An 18382-nucleotide genomic window follows, 5' to 3' on the forward strand; every position below is an offset into this window, starting at 1 on the left:
CCACTGAAACCTGGAGTGGCCACCTCAGGGCTCGTGTGCCCCTCACTGGGGCTTCCTGTTCTAGACAAGTGGGGAGGAATGGAGAGTGTCCAGAGAAGCTCTGCCAATATGGGATTCATGGCCTCAAGCACACGCCCCTTGAGGGGAGGCTGAGGGTCCTGGTCTCCTTCAGCCTGGTGAAGTGGGGGCTCAGAGCGTCACAGTCATGACCTGTAACTGCTTGAAGGTGGTTTCAGAGATGCTGGAGCTTTTCTTCATGGTGGAAAAAAAAGCAGGAGAAAGGAAGGATGCCACAAAGTTTGGATTGGGAGGTTGAGACCAGAAATGACCAGAAGAAACTGTCACCCCAAGGGCAGTGCTGTGGTACAAGAGGACACCCAGGGGGAGGCTGGACCAGCCCATGGCTTTGTCTTTCCAGGAACAGCCAGGGAGGATGGAGAGATATCAGTAAGGGCAGTGAGATATTGGGGTGAAATCAAAAAGACAATTAGGTCCCTTCAAAGAAAGAGGTGCAGGTATGGGACACCAAAGGAGTAACACCTTCAGGTTTGCTCAGCATCAGAGCCACCTTTAATTTCCCTTTACCTACCTGTCATTATTGCCTCCAGTTTTGTGCTCTAACGAGCCCCTGGGGAGGCTTTGTTGGTAATGGTCCTCAGTGGGACCCATTAACACTCCAAGAAACCTTGGAGTTTACATCTGGGTTTGTCTTCTTGAGAGGTTTCTTCAACTTCCTCTCAGTGTCTGAGGTTCAGGGACTCCACCCCAAACCCACCCGAGGGGTCATTAAAATGCCTTGGGCTGCTCCTCTGCTGAGCCCACCTCCCGGGATGCAGGAAGCTCATGGCAACCAGTGCTGCAGAGAGACAGCTCTGCCCAGGAGCAGCTCCTGTGCAATGGGCAGCAGGGCTGAGGGCGCTGCCTGCAGGCACCGAGGATGGGACCATCAATGCAGAGAGAGCGTGAAGGCAGTCGTGATTGGGAGGAGAGCTGAGAGCTCACTGTGGGAGAAAGCTTCCCAGCCCTCTGCCCGGTAAGTGTGAGGCTGCAGGGCAATGCCGCTGCCGATCCTGAAGGGTTCTCATAAAGCTGTCGTAGCCCACAGCCTGTGGGATCTTTCTCTGGTGTAGAGGAGGAGAAGGGTGTGCTGCAGAGCAGGGCTTCCCTGCAGCACCGTCAGAGGGACAGGACACGGTGGCTGCCTTCTCCTGGGGATGGTTGCAGGGGCATGAAGGCGGGTGTGCAGCCAGGGGTGCCCAGGGCTGTCCTTCAGAGCAGGGTCCCGGTGCTTCAGAGGAACTCTGCCTCCTGCCAGTGCCAACTCTAACCCTGCCCAGTGAGCTTCTGCCCTCAAGGACGTGGGATCCAGGGCAGCAGCTTCCTCATCTGCGGTCATAGCTGCAGCAGAAGGGACTCTCCTGAGCACCCTCTGTCCCTCCCTTGCCTTGTTTCCCTTGGCAGAAGCATCGGGGCCTTTCTCCTTGCTTCTCCACCCGTCCCTGCTGCTGCTGCTGTTGCTCTTGTTTTCAGTCTCTCTGGGGTGGGGGCTTCGTCAGCAGCTCAGCCACTGACCCTGCAGGTCCTGCCATGCAGATGTGTCCCTGGTGCCCAAGGCCTCTTCTAACCTCTGGGTCTCTAGGCAATGCAGTCCATGGGGTGGGGATAACGTTAACTCTCCACAAAGGGCACCCCATCTTCTGGGCATCCAAAAGCTGACAGCTCTTCCCTGGGGAGGGGAGTTTGGAGATCTGCACTTTGGAACTGGACTCCTCTGCTCTCCATGGGATCATCCTCCAGACCAAAGCAGTGCTGGCAAAAAGCAGCTGAGAGCAGGACGGATGGAGAGACCAGCTCTCCTCCTTCTGCACTAAGGCTCTGTCCTATTGCCTCCCAGGACTCTCACAATAGCACTTGTAGGGTAGCAGAAATGCCAGGGATTTCTACCTTCAAACATGACTCCTCAAGTGGGCCAGGGGTAACAGGAGCAAAATAAACAAAACAACCCCCCCAGCTCTGTTCTGCAGCCAGGGGACCTGGGAGTGACAGTGGTCAAAAGCTCTTTTATATCATAGTGAGATTTAACCTGCGATCACTCCTGGTTCCCATCTCCTAGGACGTTACTGTGACAAATGCAACAGGTTCTGCTCAGAGGTGTTTGTCCTCGCTCTTCACTGCTGTTTCCTTCTTGGACAGACCTCCATGTGCAGAGGGAGATGATGTCCAATGGCAGCTCCGTCACCCACTTCCTCCTCCTGGCATTCGCAGACACACGGGAGCTGCAGCTCTTGCACTTCTGCCTCTTCCTGGGCATCTACCTGGCTGCCCTCCTGGGCAATGGCCTCATCATCACTGCCGTAGCCTGTGACCACCGCCTCCACACCCCCATGTACTTCTTCCTCCTCAACCTCGCCCTCCTCGACCTGGGCTGCATCTCCACCACTCTGCCCAAAGCCATGGTCAACTCCTTCTGGCACACCAGGGACATCCCCTACTCAGGATGTGTTACACAAGTCTTTGTGTTTGTCAGCTTCATCTCAGCAGAGTTTTATCTTCTGACAGTCATGGCCTATGACCGCTATGTTGCCATCTGCAAACCCCTGCACTATGGGTCCCTCCTGGGCAGCAGAGCTTGTGTCCACATGGCAGCAGCTGCCTGGGGCAGTGGCTTTCTCTATGCTCTGCTGCACACAGCCAATACATTTTCAATATCTCTCTGCCAAGGCAATGGCCTAGACCAGTTCTTCTGTGAAATCCCCCAGATCCTCAAGCTCTCCTGCACAGACTCGGACTACCTCAGGGAAGTTGGGCTTATTGTGTTTGGTGCCTGTTTATTCTTTGCATGTTTTGTTTTCATTGTGGTGTCCTATGTGCAGATCTTCAGGGCTGTGCTGAGGATGCCCTCACAGCAGGGACGACACAAAGCCTTTTCCACGTGCCTCCCTCACCTGGTCATTGTCTCACTGTTTATCAGTACTTCATTTTTTTCCTACTTGAAGACCCCCTCCATCACCTCACCCGTTCTAGACCTAGTGCTGTCATTTCTGTACTCGGTGGTGCCTCCAGCAGTGAACCCCCTCATCTACAGCATGAGAAACCAGGAGATCAAGGATACCCTGAGGAAACTGACTGGACATTTTTTCATCAGCCATAGACTGTGTACCTTCCTCTGCAAAGGATTCCCATATCTGTTGTGACAAGCATTCACTATTCCTCCCCTCCTCCTTAACTTTTCACCTCTCGTCTGTGACAAAAAATATATATGTAAATGAAGAGTCAGTCTCTCTGTGTGTTTAAATAAAATACATGAACCAGCTAACACTTCCTTTTCTGAGACCCATCAGCAGCAGGGCTGAATAAACAGGAGATGAGAAGACCTTTCTGGCTGCAGCAGCCTGGGGCAGGCTGTCCCAGTGCCACTCTGTCACTGGGGCGGCAGGAGCTGCCTGAGGGTCCCCAGGGCCAGGGCTCTTGTACTGGGCTGGGGAGAGGGGATGGCACAGAGGGGCTGCAGACCCCTCAGAACATCCTGGGGAGGAGGACACAGGGGCCCACTGACTGCCTTTGCCTTGTGCCCAAATGCCCCCCGTCTCTGGGGCTGACCCTCCTCTGCCCCCCAGCAGCTGCGGTGCCCTTCAGAGGGGCTGTGGCTGTGGAGTGAGTGCCCAGAGCTCTGCAGCACCCTGGGGCAGGCTCTGCTGTTGGGCCAGCGCAGACTGGGCTGGGATGGAGAGAGGGCAGGGGAGGTGGCAGAGCTTGGAGGGAGCTGGGCTGGGCTGGAAAGTGCCCAGGAGGGAAAATCCTCGGAGTACAGCTTGTACCGTGTTACCATGCAGGGGGAGGACTCACACCAGAGTGTTTGTGGTGCAGAGCCAGGGCTTGTGGAAAGGATTAAAGCCAGGCAGGTGCAGGAGAGAGGAGGCTGGTCTGTGCCCCTGGTGGCATGGACAGGCTTTCTTACCCACCAGTCTGTCTCACCGACCATTTCCAGCACTGGTTGCTCACCCCAGGTTTACGGGTGAGTGCGACTGCGAGGCCATCTTCATCCTCCTGCTGGGCTCAGTACCTGGATCAGGGGAACGTCCAGCCCTGCCCGGGCTCTCTTCTGGCCCAGACCTGGAGCAGGGCTGTCTGCACAGCCCCATGTGGGACATGGCTGGTACTGGGGAGGGGTCGGGTGCTGGGGGAGCTTCCAAAATATGATGCTCATGGCAAGGTGGGACAAAGACGACTGCCCAGGTGATGGTGCTGGGGGGCTTTTACCCACCCCTGAATGCACAGTACTGTGTGGTGTGCCTTCACAGCAGGGCTGTGGGGCCGTGCATTGGGCTCCTGGGGTAGGGACTGGTCATTGAGAGGGACCATGAAGCAGCTGCCCAGAGGTGACAGCAAGGACAGGTTACACAGAAGGAATTTATAAATTGCCTTTGTTGTGGAGGTATGCTTTAGGGAACAGCAAAGCTCGCCTGGAGTTGGTGGCTGTAAGAAAAGTGAAGAGCAAGAAGAGGAGCTTTGGTCGCTCATGAGAGACCAAGGCTGAACATGGAAAATGCAGGGCGGCTGCAGAATGGGGAGGGGGATTTCATAACAGCAGACACAGGTGCGGCTGAGGGACTCAAAGGCTTCTTTGCCTGAGTCTTCACTGGAAAGGTCTCCAGTCCTTTGTGACCAGGGAAGGGGTTCAAGGAGGAGGAGAGCATGTGTCGGCAAGAACCTCAGGAAACGCAGGAAGGGCCAGTGCCAGTTTCTGCCCCTTCAGGGGACTCACCCTCTATCACTGAGCTCCTCTTCTCTAGCCCAGGAGAAAGCATGGTGGGATGATGCTGAAGAACCTTTCCACCTGATGGGTGCAGGAGGTGATGTACTGATAATCCCATTGCCCCTCACCACCCCACCCCCTGGCTGCTCCTGTTACCATCACTACAGGTGTAAGGTGATCAGCAGACTGATCTTGTCTGAGTGACAAGAGCTTCAGCCACAGACTTTATTGTTCAAGAGGGTTGTGGTGGGTGACCCTGGCCAGCAACTAAGCACACACCAGCCACTCGCTCACTCCAGCCCCAGCACAGAGGGACAGAGGAGAGAATCCTGAGAGCCAAAGCAAGACAAACTCGTGGGTTGAGATAAAGAGTTTAATAAATGAAGGAAGAAGAGGGAAAAAGAAAAGAAAAACCTAACACAATGATGCAAAGGCAATCAGTCACCACCTCCCACAAGCAGCCCAATGCACAGCCAATCTTCGAGCAACAGCAACCTTGCAAAGACTACCTCCCAACTTCAATACTGAGCATGACATTATAGGGCATGACTTCTCCCTTTGGTCTGCTTGGTCCCTAACGGCACACGGCAGTCCAAGGCAAACTGAGAAACAGGAAGGCGGCCTTGATGCTGTGCAAGGCCCGGTTGAGAAGCAGCTAAACCTTCAGTGAGTTATCAGCCATGTTTCAGTCACACATCCAAAACACAGCAGCATACAGGCCGATATGAAGAAAATGAACTCCATCCCAGCCAGACTGAGTAATGGTAGAGCCGGGAGAGTTGAGTCCTTCCCAAGGATCTTCTCTCTCAGAGGCAAATGACCTGGGGCTCTTCCTGGGGCAGTGTCACGTGGCGTGTGCGATGCAGGGTGTAGTACCACACCTCCCATCCGCCCTGTGGGGGTGCAAGGAAGCACCAATGCCCCAGTTCCATGAGATGAATGTGTCTCCTTTCAGGCTTTGGTGGCAGTGACAACTGGCACAGCTAAGGGGACAAAGACCTCACTTCTGCTGGGGCCTTCCTGCCCTGCCACTGCCCTTGCCTGTGTCCATCGCAGGCTGCCCTACACTGTCCTACACCTGCCCCCGTTTCCCTGCAGGCTGGGGACACACAACCTATTTCTCCACCGTGCTCCCACCGTGACATCTCTCTGCCTTTACTGGTATCTCTTCTTCCTCCCTGCTGTTGCCTTGAAACACCCAGCATTGCGCTGATCCAGGCTCCTCAGGGTGACCTGTTCTACCACAGCACTGCCCTTCAAGGGACGTTTCCTTCTCCTTGATGGTTTTCCTTTCTCAGGTGGTTTCCCAATGCCAAGGAAAGCTCTGTCATCTCTGAAATCACCTTGAAACCACCTGAAACTGCTACTTTCAGGCTACTCTTTTACTGTCATGAACTGACATCACCGGGCTAGAGAGGTCCATGTCCCTCGGCCTCTCCACACACGTCACGTGAAAGAAAAGAAACACCAGAGAAAGAAGCATTATGAGACCTGTTGCTCACCAACTCAAAGCGACTTATGGCAAGACCATGATTGGTGGCAACCTGGGCTGCAGTGTTCATGCCCTGGTGGAATTCATGACCTGGAAGGATATACGCCAGGTGAAAAGTATACCCAAGAATCTAAACCTTGGGAAGGAAACCTTCAGGATTTTTAGTAACTGGTAAACGGGACACATGTGAACCTCTGGAATTTCATCAAGGCCAAGTGCAAAGTTCTGCACCTGGGTCGGGGCAATCCCCAGTATCAAGACAGACTGGGGGATGAATGGATTGAGAGCAGCCCTGTGAAGAAGGACTTGGGGATACTGGTGGGTGAGCAAATGGACGTGAGCTGGCAACGTGTGCTTGAAAAGCCAATCATACCCTGGGTGTCATCAAAAGAAGTGTTGAAGAAGGGGATTATCCCTCTCTACAGTGATCCCATGCTACTTCACCTGGAAGACGACATCCAGTTCTTCCGCAGCACAAGAAAGACAGGGACCTGTAGAAGAGGGTCAAGAGAAGGATCACCAAAAATCACCTATGAAGAAAGGCTGAGAGTTGGGGTTATTCAGCCTGGAAACAAAAAGCTCAGAGGAAATCTTCCTGTGGCCTTTCCATACCTAAAGAAGGCTTAAAAGGAAGGCAGAGAGACATTTTACCAGCATCAGTAATGCCAGGACAAGGGACAATAACTTTAAACTGAATGAGAGAAGATTTGTATTGGATATAAGGAAGAAATGTTTCACAGTGAGGGAAGTGAGGCACTGGAAAAGGTTGCTCCGAGAAGCTGTGGGTGCCCCATCACTGGAAGTGACAAAGGACAGGTTGGACGGAGCTTTGAGCATCCTGATCTTGTGGAAGACTTCCCTGAAAAGAAGGGGTTGGACTAGATGATCTTTCAAGGTCCCTTCAAACCAAAATCGTTCTGGGACACTATGAGAGCAGATGTGGCCACACCAGTCCTGAGTCAAGGGGGACAATAACTGCCCTTGTCTGGGTGGCCACGGTCCTTCTAACACCACCCCATATGCAGCTGGCCTTAATGGTGCTGAGCCTTTACCAGAGGCTCATATGGCATCCCTCAAAATGCCCAGGCCCCTCTCCTCAGACTCACTCCTCACCTGGTCCTCTCCCACTTTGCCCCTTCTCCTTGAAAAACTTGAAGAAGTTTCCGTTGGCCACGTCCCCAGGTGTCTCAAGGTCCCTGTGCACTGAAGCTCCAGCACGTCAGTATTTAAGGTTCATTATTTATGGTGCATCCTGAGTCCTGGTTCCTCTCCCAACTTGAGTAGCTGTAGGATAGCAGAGGTAAGAAAAGGGGTTCCTGGTGTAATCAAGTCATCTCAAAGGTGGAAAGTGTCACTGTCACCATCTCAGAAACACCATGGGAAGGACAAAGAAAGGAAGCAGTGAAAGGACTTGGCTGTTTGTATTGGAGGGGATGAGGATGGTCCAAGAGAAGAACTCGAGAGGGGGAAGAGAGTGGAAAAGGGAATGAAAGGTGAAGCAATGGATAGGATGAGGGCTGTTAGGGGGTGCCTGTGGGGCAGCCCTGCATCTGAGCAACACTGCCCGCAGCCAGGACAAGGAAGAACATAGCAAGCACAAGCTAGAACATAGGAAGTTCCGTTCAAATACACGGAAAAACTTCTTTACAGTGAGGGTGACAGAGCACTGGAACAGGCTGCCCAGGGAGGTTGTGGAGTCCCCTTCTCTGGAGATTTTCAAGACCCGCCTGGATGCAGTCCTGAGGGATGTGCTTTAGGAAATCCTGCTCTAGCAGGGGAGTTGGACTAGATGATCTCCAGAGGTCCCTTCCAACTCTGAAGATTCCGTGATTCCGTGATTCCGTGAAGCGGCTGTTGATCTGAATGTACTGGCATCTCATTCACTTCCATGGTCACAGGGAACCCAAGCGCTTCCCCCACCATCATCAAGGGGAGAGAGAGAGGGGAAGAAATCAGCATTATTCAGCATTTAGGCACCTCAGGAGGTCTCTGCTTGTAGCTGCTGCGCACAACAGGATGAGCTATGGGAGCAGACCAGGTTGCTAAGGAATTTATCCAGAAAGGAATTAAAAATATTAAAGGATGAAGGCAGTACTGCCCCTCTGGGCAACCTGCTGCAATGTTTGTCTGCCCTGATGGGGAAAAAGATTTGTTTTTCTTTTGCAAAAGCACAGCTCCTCCCAGCACCTCGACTGCCGGTGCTGGGCTGGATGTTCAAAGAAAGGGTCCCCACCACACATCATGCAACTGATGCCACATGGAGTAAGTGGATTGCACTGATCACGCAGCGAACTCGAATGGGAAACCCCAGTCGCCCAGGAATTCTGGAAGTGATCATGGACTGGCCAGAAGGCAAGGATTTCGGAATGTCACCAGGGGAGGAGGTGACGCGCGCGGAAGAGGCCCCACCATACAATAAACTGCCAGAAAATGAGAAGAAAGATGCCCTGTTCACTGATGGGTCCTGCCGGATTGTGGGAAAGCATGGAAAGTGGAAGGCTGCTGTGTGGAGTCCTACACGACAAGTTGCAGAGGCCAGTGAAGGACAAGGTGAGTCGAGCCAGTTGGCAGAGGTGAAAGCCATTCAGCTGGCTTTGGCCATTGCCGAGTGAGAAAAATGGCCGGTACTTTATCTCTACACTGACTCATGGATGGTGGCAAATGCTCTGTGGGGGTGGCTACAGCAGCGGAAGCAGGGCAACTGGCAGCGCAGAGGCAAACCCATCTGGGCTGCTCAACTATGGCAAGATATTGCTGCCCGGATAGAGAATCTGGTTGTGAAAGTACGCCACGTAGATGCCCACGTACCGAAGAATCGGGCCACGGAGGAACATCAGAACAAGCAGCAGGTGGATCAGGCTGCTAGGATTGAAGTGGCTCAGCTGGATCTGGACTGGCACCATAGGAGGGAACTATTCATAGCTCGGTGGGCCCATGACTCCTCAGGCCACCAAGGGAGAGATGCGACATATAGACGAGCTCGTGACCGAGGGGTGGACTTGACCATGGACACCATTGCACAGGTCATCCATGAATGTGAGACATGCGCTGCAATCAAGCAAGCCAAGCGTTTGGAGCCTCTTTGGTATGGAGGGCGATGGCTGAAATACAAATACGGGGAGGCCTGGCAGATTGATTACATCACACTGCCACAAACCTGTCAAGGCAAGCGCCATGTGCTCACAATGACGGAAGCAACCACCGGATGGCTGGAAGCATACCCTGTGCCCCATGCCACTGCCCGGAACACTATCCTGGGCCTTGAAAAACAAGTTCTGTGGTGACATGGCACCCCAGAGAGAACTGGGTCGGACAACGGGACTCATTTCCGAAACAGCCTCATAGACACCTGGGCCAAAGAGCATGGCATTGAGTGGGTGTATCACATCCCCTGTCACGCACCAGCCCCTGGGAAGATGGAACGATACAATGGGCTGTTAAAAACTACACTGAGAGCAATGGGTGGTGGGACTTTAAAACATTGGGATGCACATTTAGCAAAGGCTGCCTGGCTAGTTAACCCCAGGGGATCTACCAATGGGGCTGGCCCTGCCCAATCAACACTTCCACGTACCGTAGAAGGGGATAAAGTCCCCGTAGTGCACATGGAGAATATGCCAGGGAAGACAGTCGGGGTCAGTCCTGCCTCAGGCAAAGGCAAACCCATCCGTGGGATTGCTTTTGCCCAAGGGCCTGAGTGTACTTGGTGTGTGATGCGGAAGGATGGGGAAGTCCGATGTGTACCTCATGGGGATCTGATTTTGGGGGAGAATAGCTAATGAATCAAATTGTGTGTTGTTAATTGCTAAGTAACACTGTCACTGTATGTCCTCATTGCTATAATTGCTATCAGCTGTACTAGGAGTAAGGCACAGGGGTGATGGGATCAGAACTGACCTCAGCAGCTGGCGCCCAGCACCTTTCCTCAAGATCTACATCTTCAGCCCACGGACTGTGTGCATGAGCCACAGCGGGTGCACCAGTCACAAGCTCCGACAATACAGCATGCAAGAGGCCAGCACCACCCAGCATCTCACCTGCCCTGAGAGACTGTTCTAACAGATGGAGCCCAGAGCCATGGATGAAATGAACTCAACGGACACTTTGGAGGGATGGCCCATAGACTAAGGGCATTAGATCTGCATGAATATATACGTGTATATATACATGACAGGGGAAAGTGGTGGCAATTCATTGGAACCTGTAAGATGTGGGCATGGCATAGATGGTCTGGAATAAGGGGTGGATAATGTCCTGGTTGCGGCGGGGACAGGGTTAATTCTCCCCAGGACACAGGAATTCCATGCCATGTGAGCCATGCCCACCCTGAGCTGCCGGGGGAGGGGGCAGGACATCTCTGCTTGGAGAGGGCTGGGGTGTCCTGGGTCCAGTCGGGGAGCGGCAGTTCCGTAATCGTGTTTGTACATTCCTCTGTCCGTGTGATTGTTGTTGTTTTCTTGTTCCCTTTGCTGTTCTGTGAAACTGCATTTGTCTCAACCCAAGAGTCTTGCCTTTTTTCTTCCAATTCTTCCCGTATTGGGAAGGCCCAAGCGAACGGCACGTGGTTCTTTGTTGCCATCTGAGGCTAAAGCACAACAGTGGGCTGTTGGAGTGTCTCATGAACTTCTTGGAAAAAGGGACAAATTAGGAACAGCGGAGCATTCCTGGTGTGCAGAATGGCTAGGTCCCAAAGAGCAGCTGTCAGCACGGCACAGAGATGAAGAAACATTCTCGTGTTGGGAGGAGAGGGAGAAGTGGCTACGTGGCCCTGCTCGCCCCATCACCCCCATGGGGCTGGTCCCACCACATCGAGTCCCAGCATCAGGTTGTTCTTGTCTGCTTCCACCTTCGCCATGAGGGCGTCCACTCCGTGGTGGGATGGGTGACAATGGACAATGCAGCGTCCCCGTTGGTACGTGGCTGCGGGGGGCGGGGCGTCGCCTAGCAACAGGGGATGCTGCCTTGTCCCTTGTCACCTGTCCCGCTGGTGCGACCACTCTGCTGCGAGGAGCCAGCAGAGGAGGAGGAGGAAGAAGAGGAGGAAGAGGAAGAGGAAGAGGAAGGCTTCAAGTGCCCATCCCTTCCAGCCATCCCGGGCCCCCCCTCAGGCAGAAGGTTTCCCATCCCCCTCAGGTGCCTCCATGGCTTTGGGCAGGGCAGCAGCCATGGCCCAGCTCAGCCTGTACCAGCTGCTGGACGAGGCCATCGGGACGCCCGAGCTCGGGGCAGTCAACTTCATGGCGCTGCGCAGCCTGCTGCTCGCCATGCTCGGGCACCTGGGCCTGCAGGACCTGCCTGCCCAGAAGCAGGGGGACAGCCTGACCCTGCTCTGGGAGGGGGACCAGCCTGCAGAGGCACCCCCTGTGCTGGAGAAGGAGGGCAACAGGGCCCAGGGCAGGGGGCAGCAGCCCCAGGAACCGGGGCAGTGGCTGCCTGGGAAGGACTTGCTCCAGGAGAGCACGAGCAGCCCCCCGCTGGCCTCCGTGGCCACCGACGTGGGCTGGATGAAGGACAAGATCAAAGCCAACGAGAGCGGCATCTCCAAGGTAGAGGCTCTTGCCCATCCCCTGGCTGCTCCCATGCACGACACCCCATCCTCCGGGGTCCAGCCGCCGTTGTGCTGCCCTTAGACCAAGGGCTGGTATAAGCCTGAGCTGAGGGTGGCACGTGGGGCTTCAGTGAAGGAAAGGGGTGAAGTCTTGGGGAGGAAAAGCTGGGGCTGAAATGCTGCTCCGCTTGCTCTGGGTCTTCCCCACGTTGCCGTCAGCCGGTCCTGGTGGGGCCGATACCCAGCGAGTCCCTGGTGCCCTTGGCTCCCTTGGATGGAGGCTCGGCACCCTGGAGGTCCGGCTCCACCACCCTCTCCAGCCCTCTCTTCCCCACTCCTGACCTTCAGCCAGTACCGCATCCACTCCTGGGGCAGCTGAGAGGCTCCATCAGCCCCACATGGGCCCTCATCTCCCACCGCCTGCCCACGGGCTGAAGCCGGCACTGGTGGGAACCGGAGAGGGGCCTCACCCTGCATGGTGCTGAGCCACTGGTGACCATGCATCGCCAGAGCGTCCCCTGTGGGGAGAACTAAGCTCGGGCTGAAGGAAAGAGCCACCGTCAGCACTGCCGGGCCAGGTCCTGCCAGGGCTGGGACACCGCGGGAGATGGCGGAAGGGAGGGTTCCCCGCGCAGCTGGAGATGATGGTGGCCACTTGGTTAGCAGTGGCTGCTGCTGCCCTGGCCAGGCTGTGCTCGAGGGGGCTGCAGCGGCTCTTTGCCCTTTGGATGGGCTGCAGGGATCTCACTGGGAGCCTGGCAGGGGCAGCAGGGCTGGGGGCGTCCCTGCTGAGCCGGGCCGTGCAATGGGTCCCCCCGGGGCAGGGGTGGGGGTCTCTGGGGAGCTGCTGCCCCATCTCAGCTCTTGAAGATGTGATGGATGGGACGTGCTGCCCGCGCTGCCCTGCCAGCCTGGCACTGCCCCCCGGCTCTGGGCAGGCCACAGCGGCGGCAATGGTCCTGGTCCCCAGGGACCCTCTCCTGGGGCTCACCCCCACCACCCCTTTCTGCCAGGCCACAGCTCTCTCCGAGGAGCTCCTCCAGGAGATGGGCGCAATGAAGGAGGCGCAGTCCCACCTGGAAGAGGAGCTCCGGGCCATGCAGGAGGCACTCGGCTTGGTGAGCTGCCGCCAGTGCCCCGAGAGGGAGCTGGACCCTCGCCCCCTCCCTGCCCCTCTCCCCATCACCACCCCAGCCCCTGCCCCGCGGCCATCAGCCCTCCCTGTCCCCCAGCAGGAAGGGCACCAGGAGGGCAGAGTGGGAAGGATGTCCCAAGGAGGGCAGCAGGGCAGCTCAGCCACCCCCACCCAGACCTCCCCACCCTCTGCCCGCCAGCACGGCCCCAGGGAGGGTACAAACGGGCACCGCTGCCTGCAGCTCAGGCTGGGGCGATAAGGAACTGTGGCCATCACCCAAAGGGATGCTCAGGCGCTTTGGAACCAAAGAGCCATCAAAAAAGACACCTGGGGGCTGGGAAGGAGGGAGAGAAAGCTCTGCCCCGCACAACACAGCCACAGCCCCCGGGCACAGCCCTTCCCAGCGCCCCTCTCTCTTGTGCCCAAGGCAATTTGGGGATGCTCCTTTGAAATGCGCTCCCACAGCCAGACTGGTGTCCCTGTCCTCTCCCTGCTCCAGGGGAAACTCCAGGACGCCGGCAGCCAGCTGCCAGGCCCCCCTCACAAGAAGTGTCGTGGTGAAGTATGGCCGCGGGGGGTCCTGGATCCTGCACTGAGACAGGAGGTAGCTGTGTCCCCAGCTCCCCTGGGGGGACCATCCCTCCTGTGCTGGGGCATGGTCCATGGGTGGTGGGTGCTGGGCAGTGATGCTGGGGGGTCCTGTCCCCGAGGGGGCCGTCCCTGACAGCTACGTGGCCGGGCTGAGCCCTTGATGCCTTCCTTCCCCAGAAAAGCCTGAAGGAAATGCGGAGCCTCAGCCCAGTCCCGGAGGAGGTGCGCAGCATGGTGGGCTGAGAGGTGCTGGGGGGTGGCTCGCCTGGTGGGCAGCCAAGCAGAAGGGGGAGGAGGAGGGGGCAGATCCCAGCATTTGGCACCGTGAGATGGTTTCCAAGTCCCGCCGGGGGCTGCTGCTCCTGAAACACCAGCGCAGCCCCTTGGGCTGGGAAGCGGGTCTGGGCAGCAGGCCTGGAGCACCGAATGCCCTTGCTGGAGAGCAAAAGGCCTCGCTGCCGTGGCCCGGGGAGTCAGGGAGGGTTTGCCGCTCCCCAGGCTCGACTGCTCAGACGCTGCCGGCCCAGAGGCCAGCAAAGCACTAAGGGGGCTGGGGAGGTTGCGGGAGGCTGTGGCCGTGGGCCCCGGGGCTCTGTGCGGGGGGGGCAGCCTTTGCCTTGGGGCTCTCGTGGTGTCCTTGAGTTTGGCCCCGGGAGGCGGTGCCTTGGAGACAGGCAGTGGGGACATGGCGGGGGGGCCTGGGCTCTGTCCTTGCCGCTGCATGGCTGCCTGTAACCCTGCTCCCCTTGGCCTCCTCTTCCCAGGAGGGCAGTGGCAGCCTTTCTTCCCCCACCGAGTCCCCCCAGGCGGACGTGGACACCCAGCACGGGGCAAGCTCTGTGCCGGGGACGGAGGAACCAGGGCCACAGCCTGTGCCCAGCACAAGCAAGGGGGCTCCCGGGACACAGCCTGGCTCTGAGGAGACGGAAGCAGGGACACACAGAGCACCAGTGAGCCCTGAGAAGGCGGCAGGCGCTCCTTCAGATGGGAAGAGCATGTCTGATGCCAGCGCCACAGCCCCCAGGATGCAGCCAGGGTCCCCTGGCACTCAGAGCACCACACAGGGGATGGAGCCAGGATCCCCCAGCACCCAAATCACCACACCGGACATGCAGCCAGCATTCCCTGGCATCAAGACCACCAGCCCAGGAAAGCAGCCAGGGTCCCCTGGCGCCCAGAGCACCACCCCAGGGGTGCAGCCAGCACCCTCCAGCACCCAAATCACCACCCCAGGCATGCAGCCAGCATTCCCTGGCATCAAGACCACCAGCCCAGGAGAGAAGCTAGGGTCCCCTGGCACCTGGACCGCCACACCAGGGCTGCAGCTAGGATCTCCCGGCACGTCCCATTTCCAAGAGTCAGAAATGCCCTGGGGGTCCTCAGACTTCAGCAGTGCCTCTGGCATTGGCATGGAGATGGTGGAGGCTCTCCGCCAGTCTGGGCAGCTTGGCCGCCGAAAGGAGCAGGTGGCCCACCTAGAAGCCACCAAGTCAGACTACGCCGAGCATGAGCAGACGCACCTGCCCTTCCCAGAGGGAGGTAGGAACCCTGAGGGGGCTGGTGGGGGCTGTTAAGCGTGGGAACACCGTGGGCTGGGGGCTCATCGTGCTCAGAGCCTGGCCCCAAGGGCGAGACCCCCTCACTGACAGCATGTCCCCTTGGACCATGTCCCTCTAGATGACAACAGCATCACCCTCCGGGGTCAGGTGTCCTCCCTGCAGAGCCTCGCCAGCGAGCTGCAGGAGGTGAAGGAGAAGGTGAGCCGGTGGCAGTGCCCGAGGGGGCTGCAGGGATGCCAGGGGGGATCTAGAGACGGAGGGGGCAGCCAAAGGGCCCCCCCGCAAAGGAACAGCATGGGGTGCCATGGCCTGACTCTGCCACCACCGCCGTTCCCAGATCAGGCAGCTGGAGGATGCCCTTGGAAAGTCGTGGGTGGCTGGAGCGGACTGGAGAGCAGATGGCAGTGACCAGATCGCCCTGCAACTGGGGTAAAAGGATGGGAGAGGGTTTGCTACCCCACGGGGCTGCAAGGGAGCGCAGTGGCTGGGAGCATCCCAGTTTGGGGGGCGAGGGACACGCCCCCTGAGTGGCCCCGATGAGGCTAAGCCTGCCTGTGCGCCCATCTTGCTGGCCAGGTCCATGCTGCAGGAGACAAAGCAAGAGGTGTTGGAGCTGAAGGACCTGGGACTGGAAGAGTTAAAGCAAGAGGTGCTGGACCTGAAGGACCTGGGACTGCAGGAGTTGAAGCAAGAGGTGTTGGAGCTGAAGGAGCTGGGACTGCAGGAGTTAAAGCAAGAGGTGTTGGAGCTGAAGGACCTGGGACTGCAGGAGTTAAAGCAAGAGGTGTTGGAGCTGAAGGACCTGGGACTGCAGGAGTTAAAGCAAGAGGTGTTGGAGCTGAAGGACCTGGGACTGCAGGAGTTAAAGGAAGAGGTGCTGGAGCTGAAGGACCTGGGACTGCAGGAGTTAAATCCAGAGGTGCTGGATCTGAAAGAGCTGGGACTGCAGGAGTTAAAGCGAGAGGTGTTGGAGCTGAAGGAGCTGGAGTTACAGAAGATAAAGCGTGAGCTGAAGGAGCTGGGAGAACACCAGGACATGACCGAGGCCACGCTGAAGCAGCTGGTGACAGAGGTGGCCGAGCTGATGCAGGCTCAGGTGAGGTCTAGGGGGAGTGCTCCCACTGCCCGCCGGCTGGGTGGGGGGGTCCTGGCAGGGTTCCCGGCCACGGCCCCTGGCCGGCTGCAGCCATCGAGCCTCCACAGCACCTTGGCTTGTTGGCTGCATCCATTCCATCTCAGAGCCGATCCCTTCTCCCCTTCCTGCAGCAGGACAAGCTGAAGGCGATGGAGAGCGCAGGGCAGGAGCAGGCAGAGGCGCAGGCAGCATGCCCTGCCTGCTGTGGGGACACCGGAGCGCAGGTGGGGCAGCTCCTGCAGCGCTACGAGAAGCTCCAGGAGGTGGTGGACTCCCTAATGTCCCGGCGGGCGGTGGGCAAGGTGCCGAGGCAGCTGCCGAGGAAGAGCCAGGTAGGGAGATGGCGGCATGGGGGGCTTGGGAGGGGGCTGCCGGGACTCCCCTGGCTGGTCGTGCTTTGCTGTAACATGGGGGAGCCCCTCGCTGCTCCCCACATTGCCTTGTACAAGTCAGCAGCACGGAAGGAAATGAAAGGTGCAAATGTCCTGCTGGCACCGAGAGCCTTTGGCCACCGGCCAAGTAACCTGGCTCTGTCCCCACGGGGCAGCCAGTCCCCCCTTGCACAGCACCGCCCTGTCATCTTCCTCCCGGCAGCAGGATGAGGAGGTGCTGAAGCGCGTCCAGGCCACCCTTGTGCAGGTGCAAGGCAGCTACGAAAAGCTCAGCTCCGTCGTGGGGAACCTCCTGCGTGACAGTCAGCGGCAGCAGCAAGATACCAAGGTGGGTGGCTGAAAGCCCCACGGGGTCAGAGCATCCTCCAGGCAGAGCCTGGGCACCACCAGGGATTTGTCCCTTTCCCGCAGGTTTTTAAGGGGGGTGGGAGATGGATGGGGGGTGCTGAGCTGGCCGGGAGGCAGCTCCGACGCTGCCGTGACATCATGGGGTGCTTTCTGTGTTGGCAGGCTCTGTTCCAGTCCCTGGAGAAGCTGGTGAAGGGCAAAGCGGACAAGAATGACCTGATGCTGGCACTCGATGTGGTATGGCCTCGAGGGTGCCCAGCACCAGCCAAGGGGGTCCCAGGCAGGGTGACAATCACCCCTTGTCCCTTGGGTGCTTGGTGGCAGCACCTGCCGGGGGGAGGGAAGATTTCCAGACTGGCTGCGCGTCCCTCGCCAGGTCCCTCTGTCTCCCCACGGGTCCCTTTGGCTGCTGGCACCAACCCCATGGGGGTGATGGGGCAAGCAGGGCCACGTAGCCACTTCTCCCTCTCCTCCCAGCACGAGCTGGCCCTGCCTAGGCTACCTTCGTCCTCTCCCCACCGCTCTCCTGCCTTTCCCTCTTGCTAGAAAGCAGACAAAACCAGCCTGGCTGGCAAAGTCAACCGCAGCGAGTTCGACACAAGGATGGAGCGGCTGACTGAGATGCTCGAGGAGGTGCTGAGCCGGCAGACGGGCCAGGAGAAGGTCCAGCAACAGCTTAGTGAAGAGGTGGCCTCCAAGGTGAGGGGTGTCTCATCTCTGCCACGCAAAACCTGCTCCTTCAGGGCTTGGCATCCCTCCGAGGATCCCTCTGCCAGCTGTCCCAGCCGGGGACCACCATGTCCCATCCCGGGGCAGCTGGCTGAGGGGGGGCACCTGTCCACAGCTGGACCGCCAGGAGCTGGGGGCTCTGCAGAAGCAGCTGGAGGGGCACTGGGAGAGCAACCTCAAGCAGCTCCAGAAGGGCTCACAGGCAGGGGCTGATGATGCAGCTGGCATTAAGAAGTGAGTGTAATGGGGACGGCGGCGGCGGCTTCAGGGACACCTCGCTGCTGCCTGCGAGCTGCCTGCCTGTGTCCCCCCCAGGAGCTCACCCAGCCCTTTTCTCCCCACTCCAGCCCGCTGCTGACCCATTTCCACTGCCTCTCCTGCGACCGGCCCCTCGACATGTCGGTGCCTGGCCCGTGAGTAGCACCTGGCGCTGTGGGCGGGACGGGGGGGCGATGGGTGCTGGCAGTGCCCCGCTGTGCCAGGCACAGGGGTTCAGGGCTCTGCCTGGGGGGTCTGACCCTGCCCAGCCCCCTCGCGGCCCTGCCTGGCAGCAGGGGGACGCAGAGCCCTCCCCGGGGAGCAGGGGGTGCCGTGGGCTACAAGCCCATGGGTTTCAGGGCACTGCCTCGTCACCCATCTACGGCTCCTGCCCTCCCCAGGCACATCGTGACCATCCCATCCCTGCCGCCGCTGTCCC

General features: G+C 58.1%; 1 protein-coding gene across 1 annotated transcript; it reads left to right on the forward strand.

Moving 5' to 3' along the window:
- Nucleotides 1–2213: 2213 nt before the first annotated feature.
- On the forward strand, nt 2214–5743 carry LOC128903459 (olfactory receptor 14A16-like). Its single transcript, XM_054187470.1, has 2 exons — nt 2214–3144; nt 5712–5743. Exons 1-2 carry the CDS (start codon nt 2214–2216, stop codon nt 5741–5743), a joined length of 963 nt encoding a protein of 320 aa, XP_054043445.1.
- Nucleotides 5744–18382: the final 12639 nt, after the last annotated feature.

Source organism: Rissa tridactyla, unplaced genomic scaffold (assembly GCF_028500815.1).
Source record: "Rissa tridactyla isolate bRisTri1 unplaced genomic scaffold, bRisTri1.patW.cur.20221130 scaffold_37, whole genome shotgun sequence".
Lineage (NCBI taxonomy): Eukaryota > Metazoa > Chordata > Aves > Charadriiformes > Laridae > Rissa > Rissa tridactyla.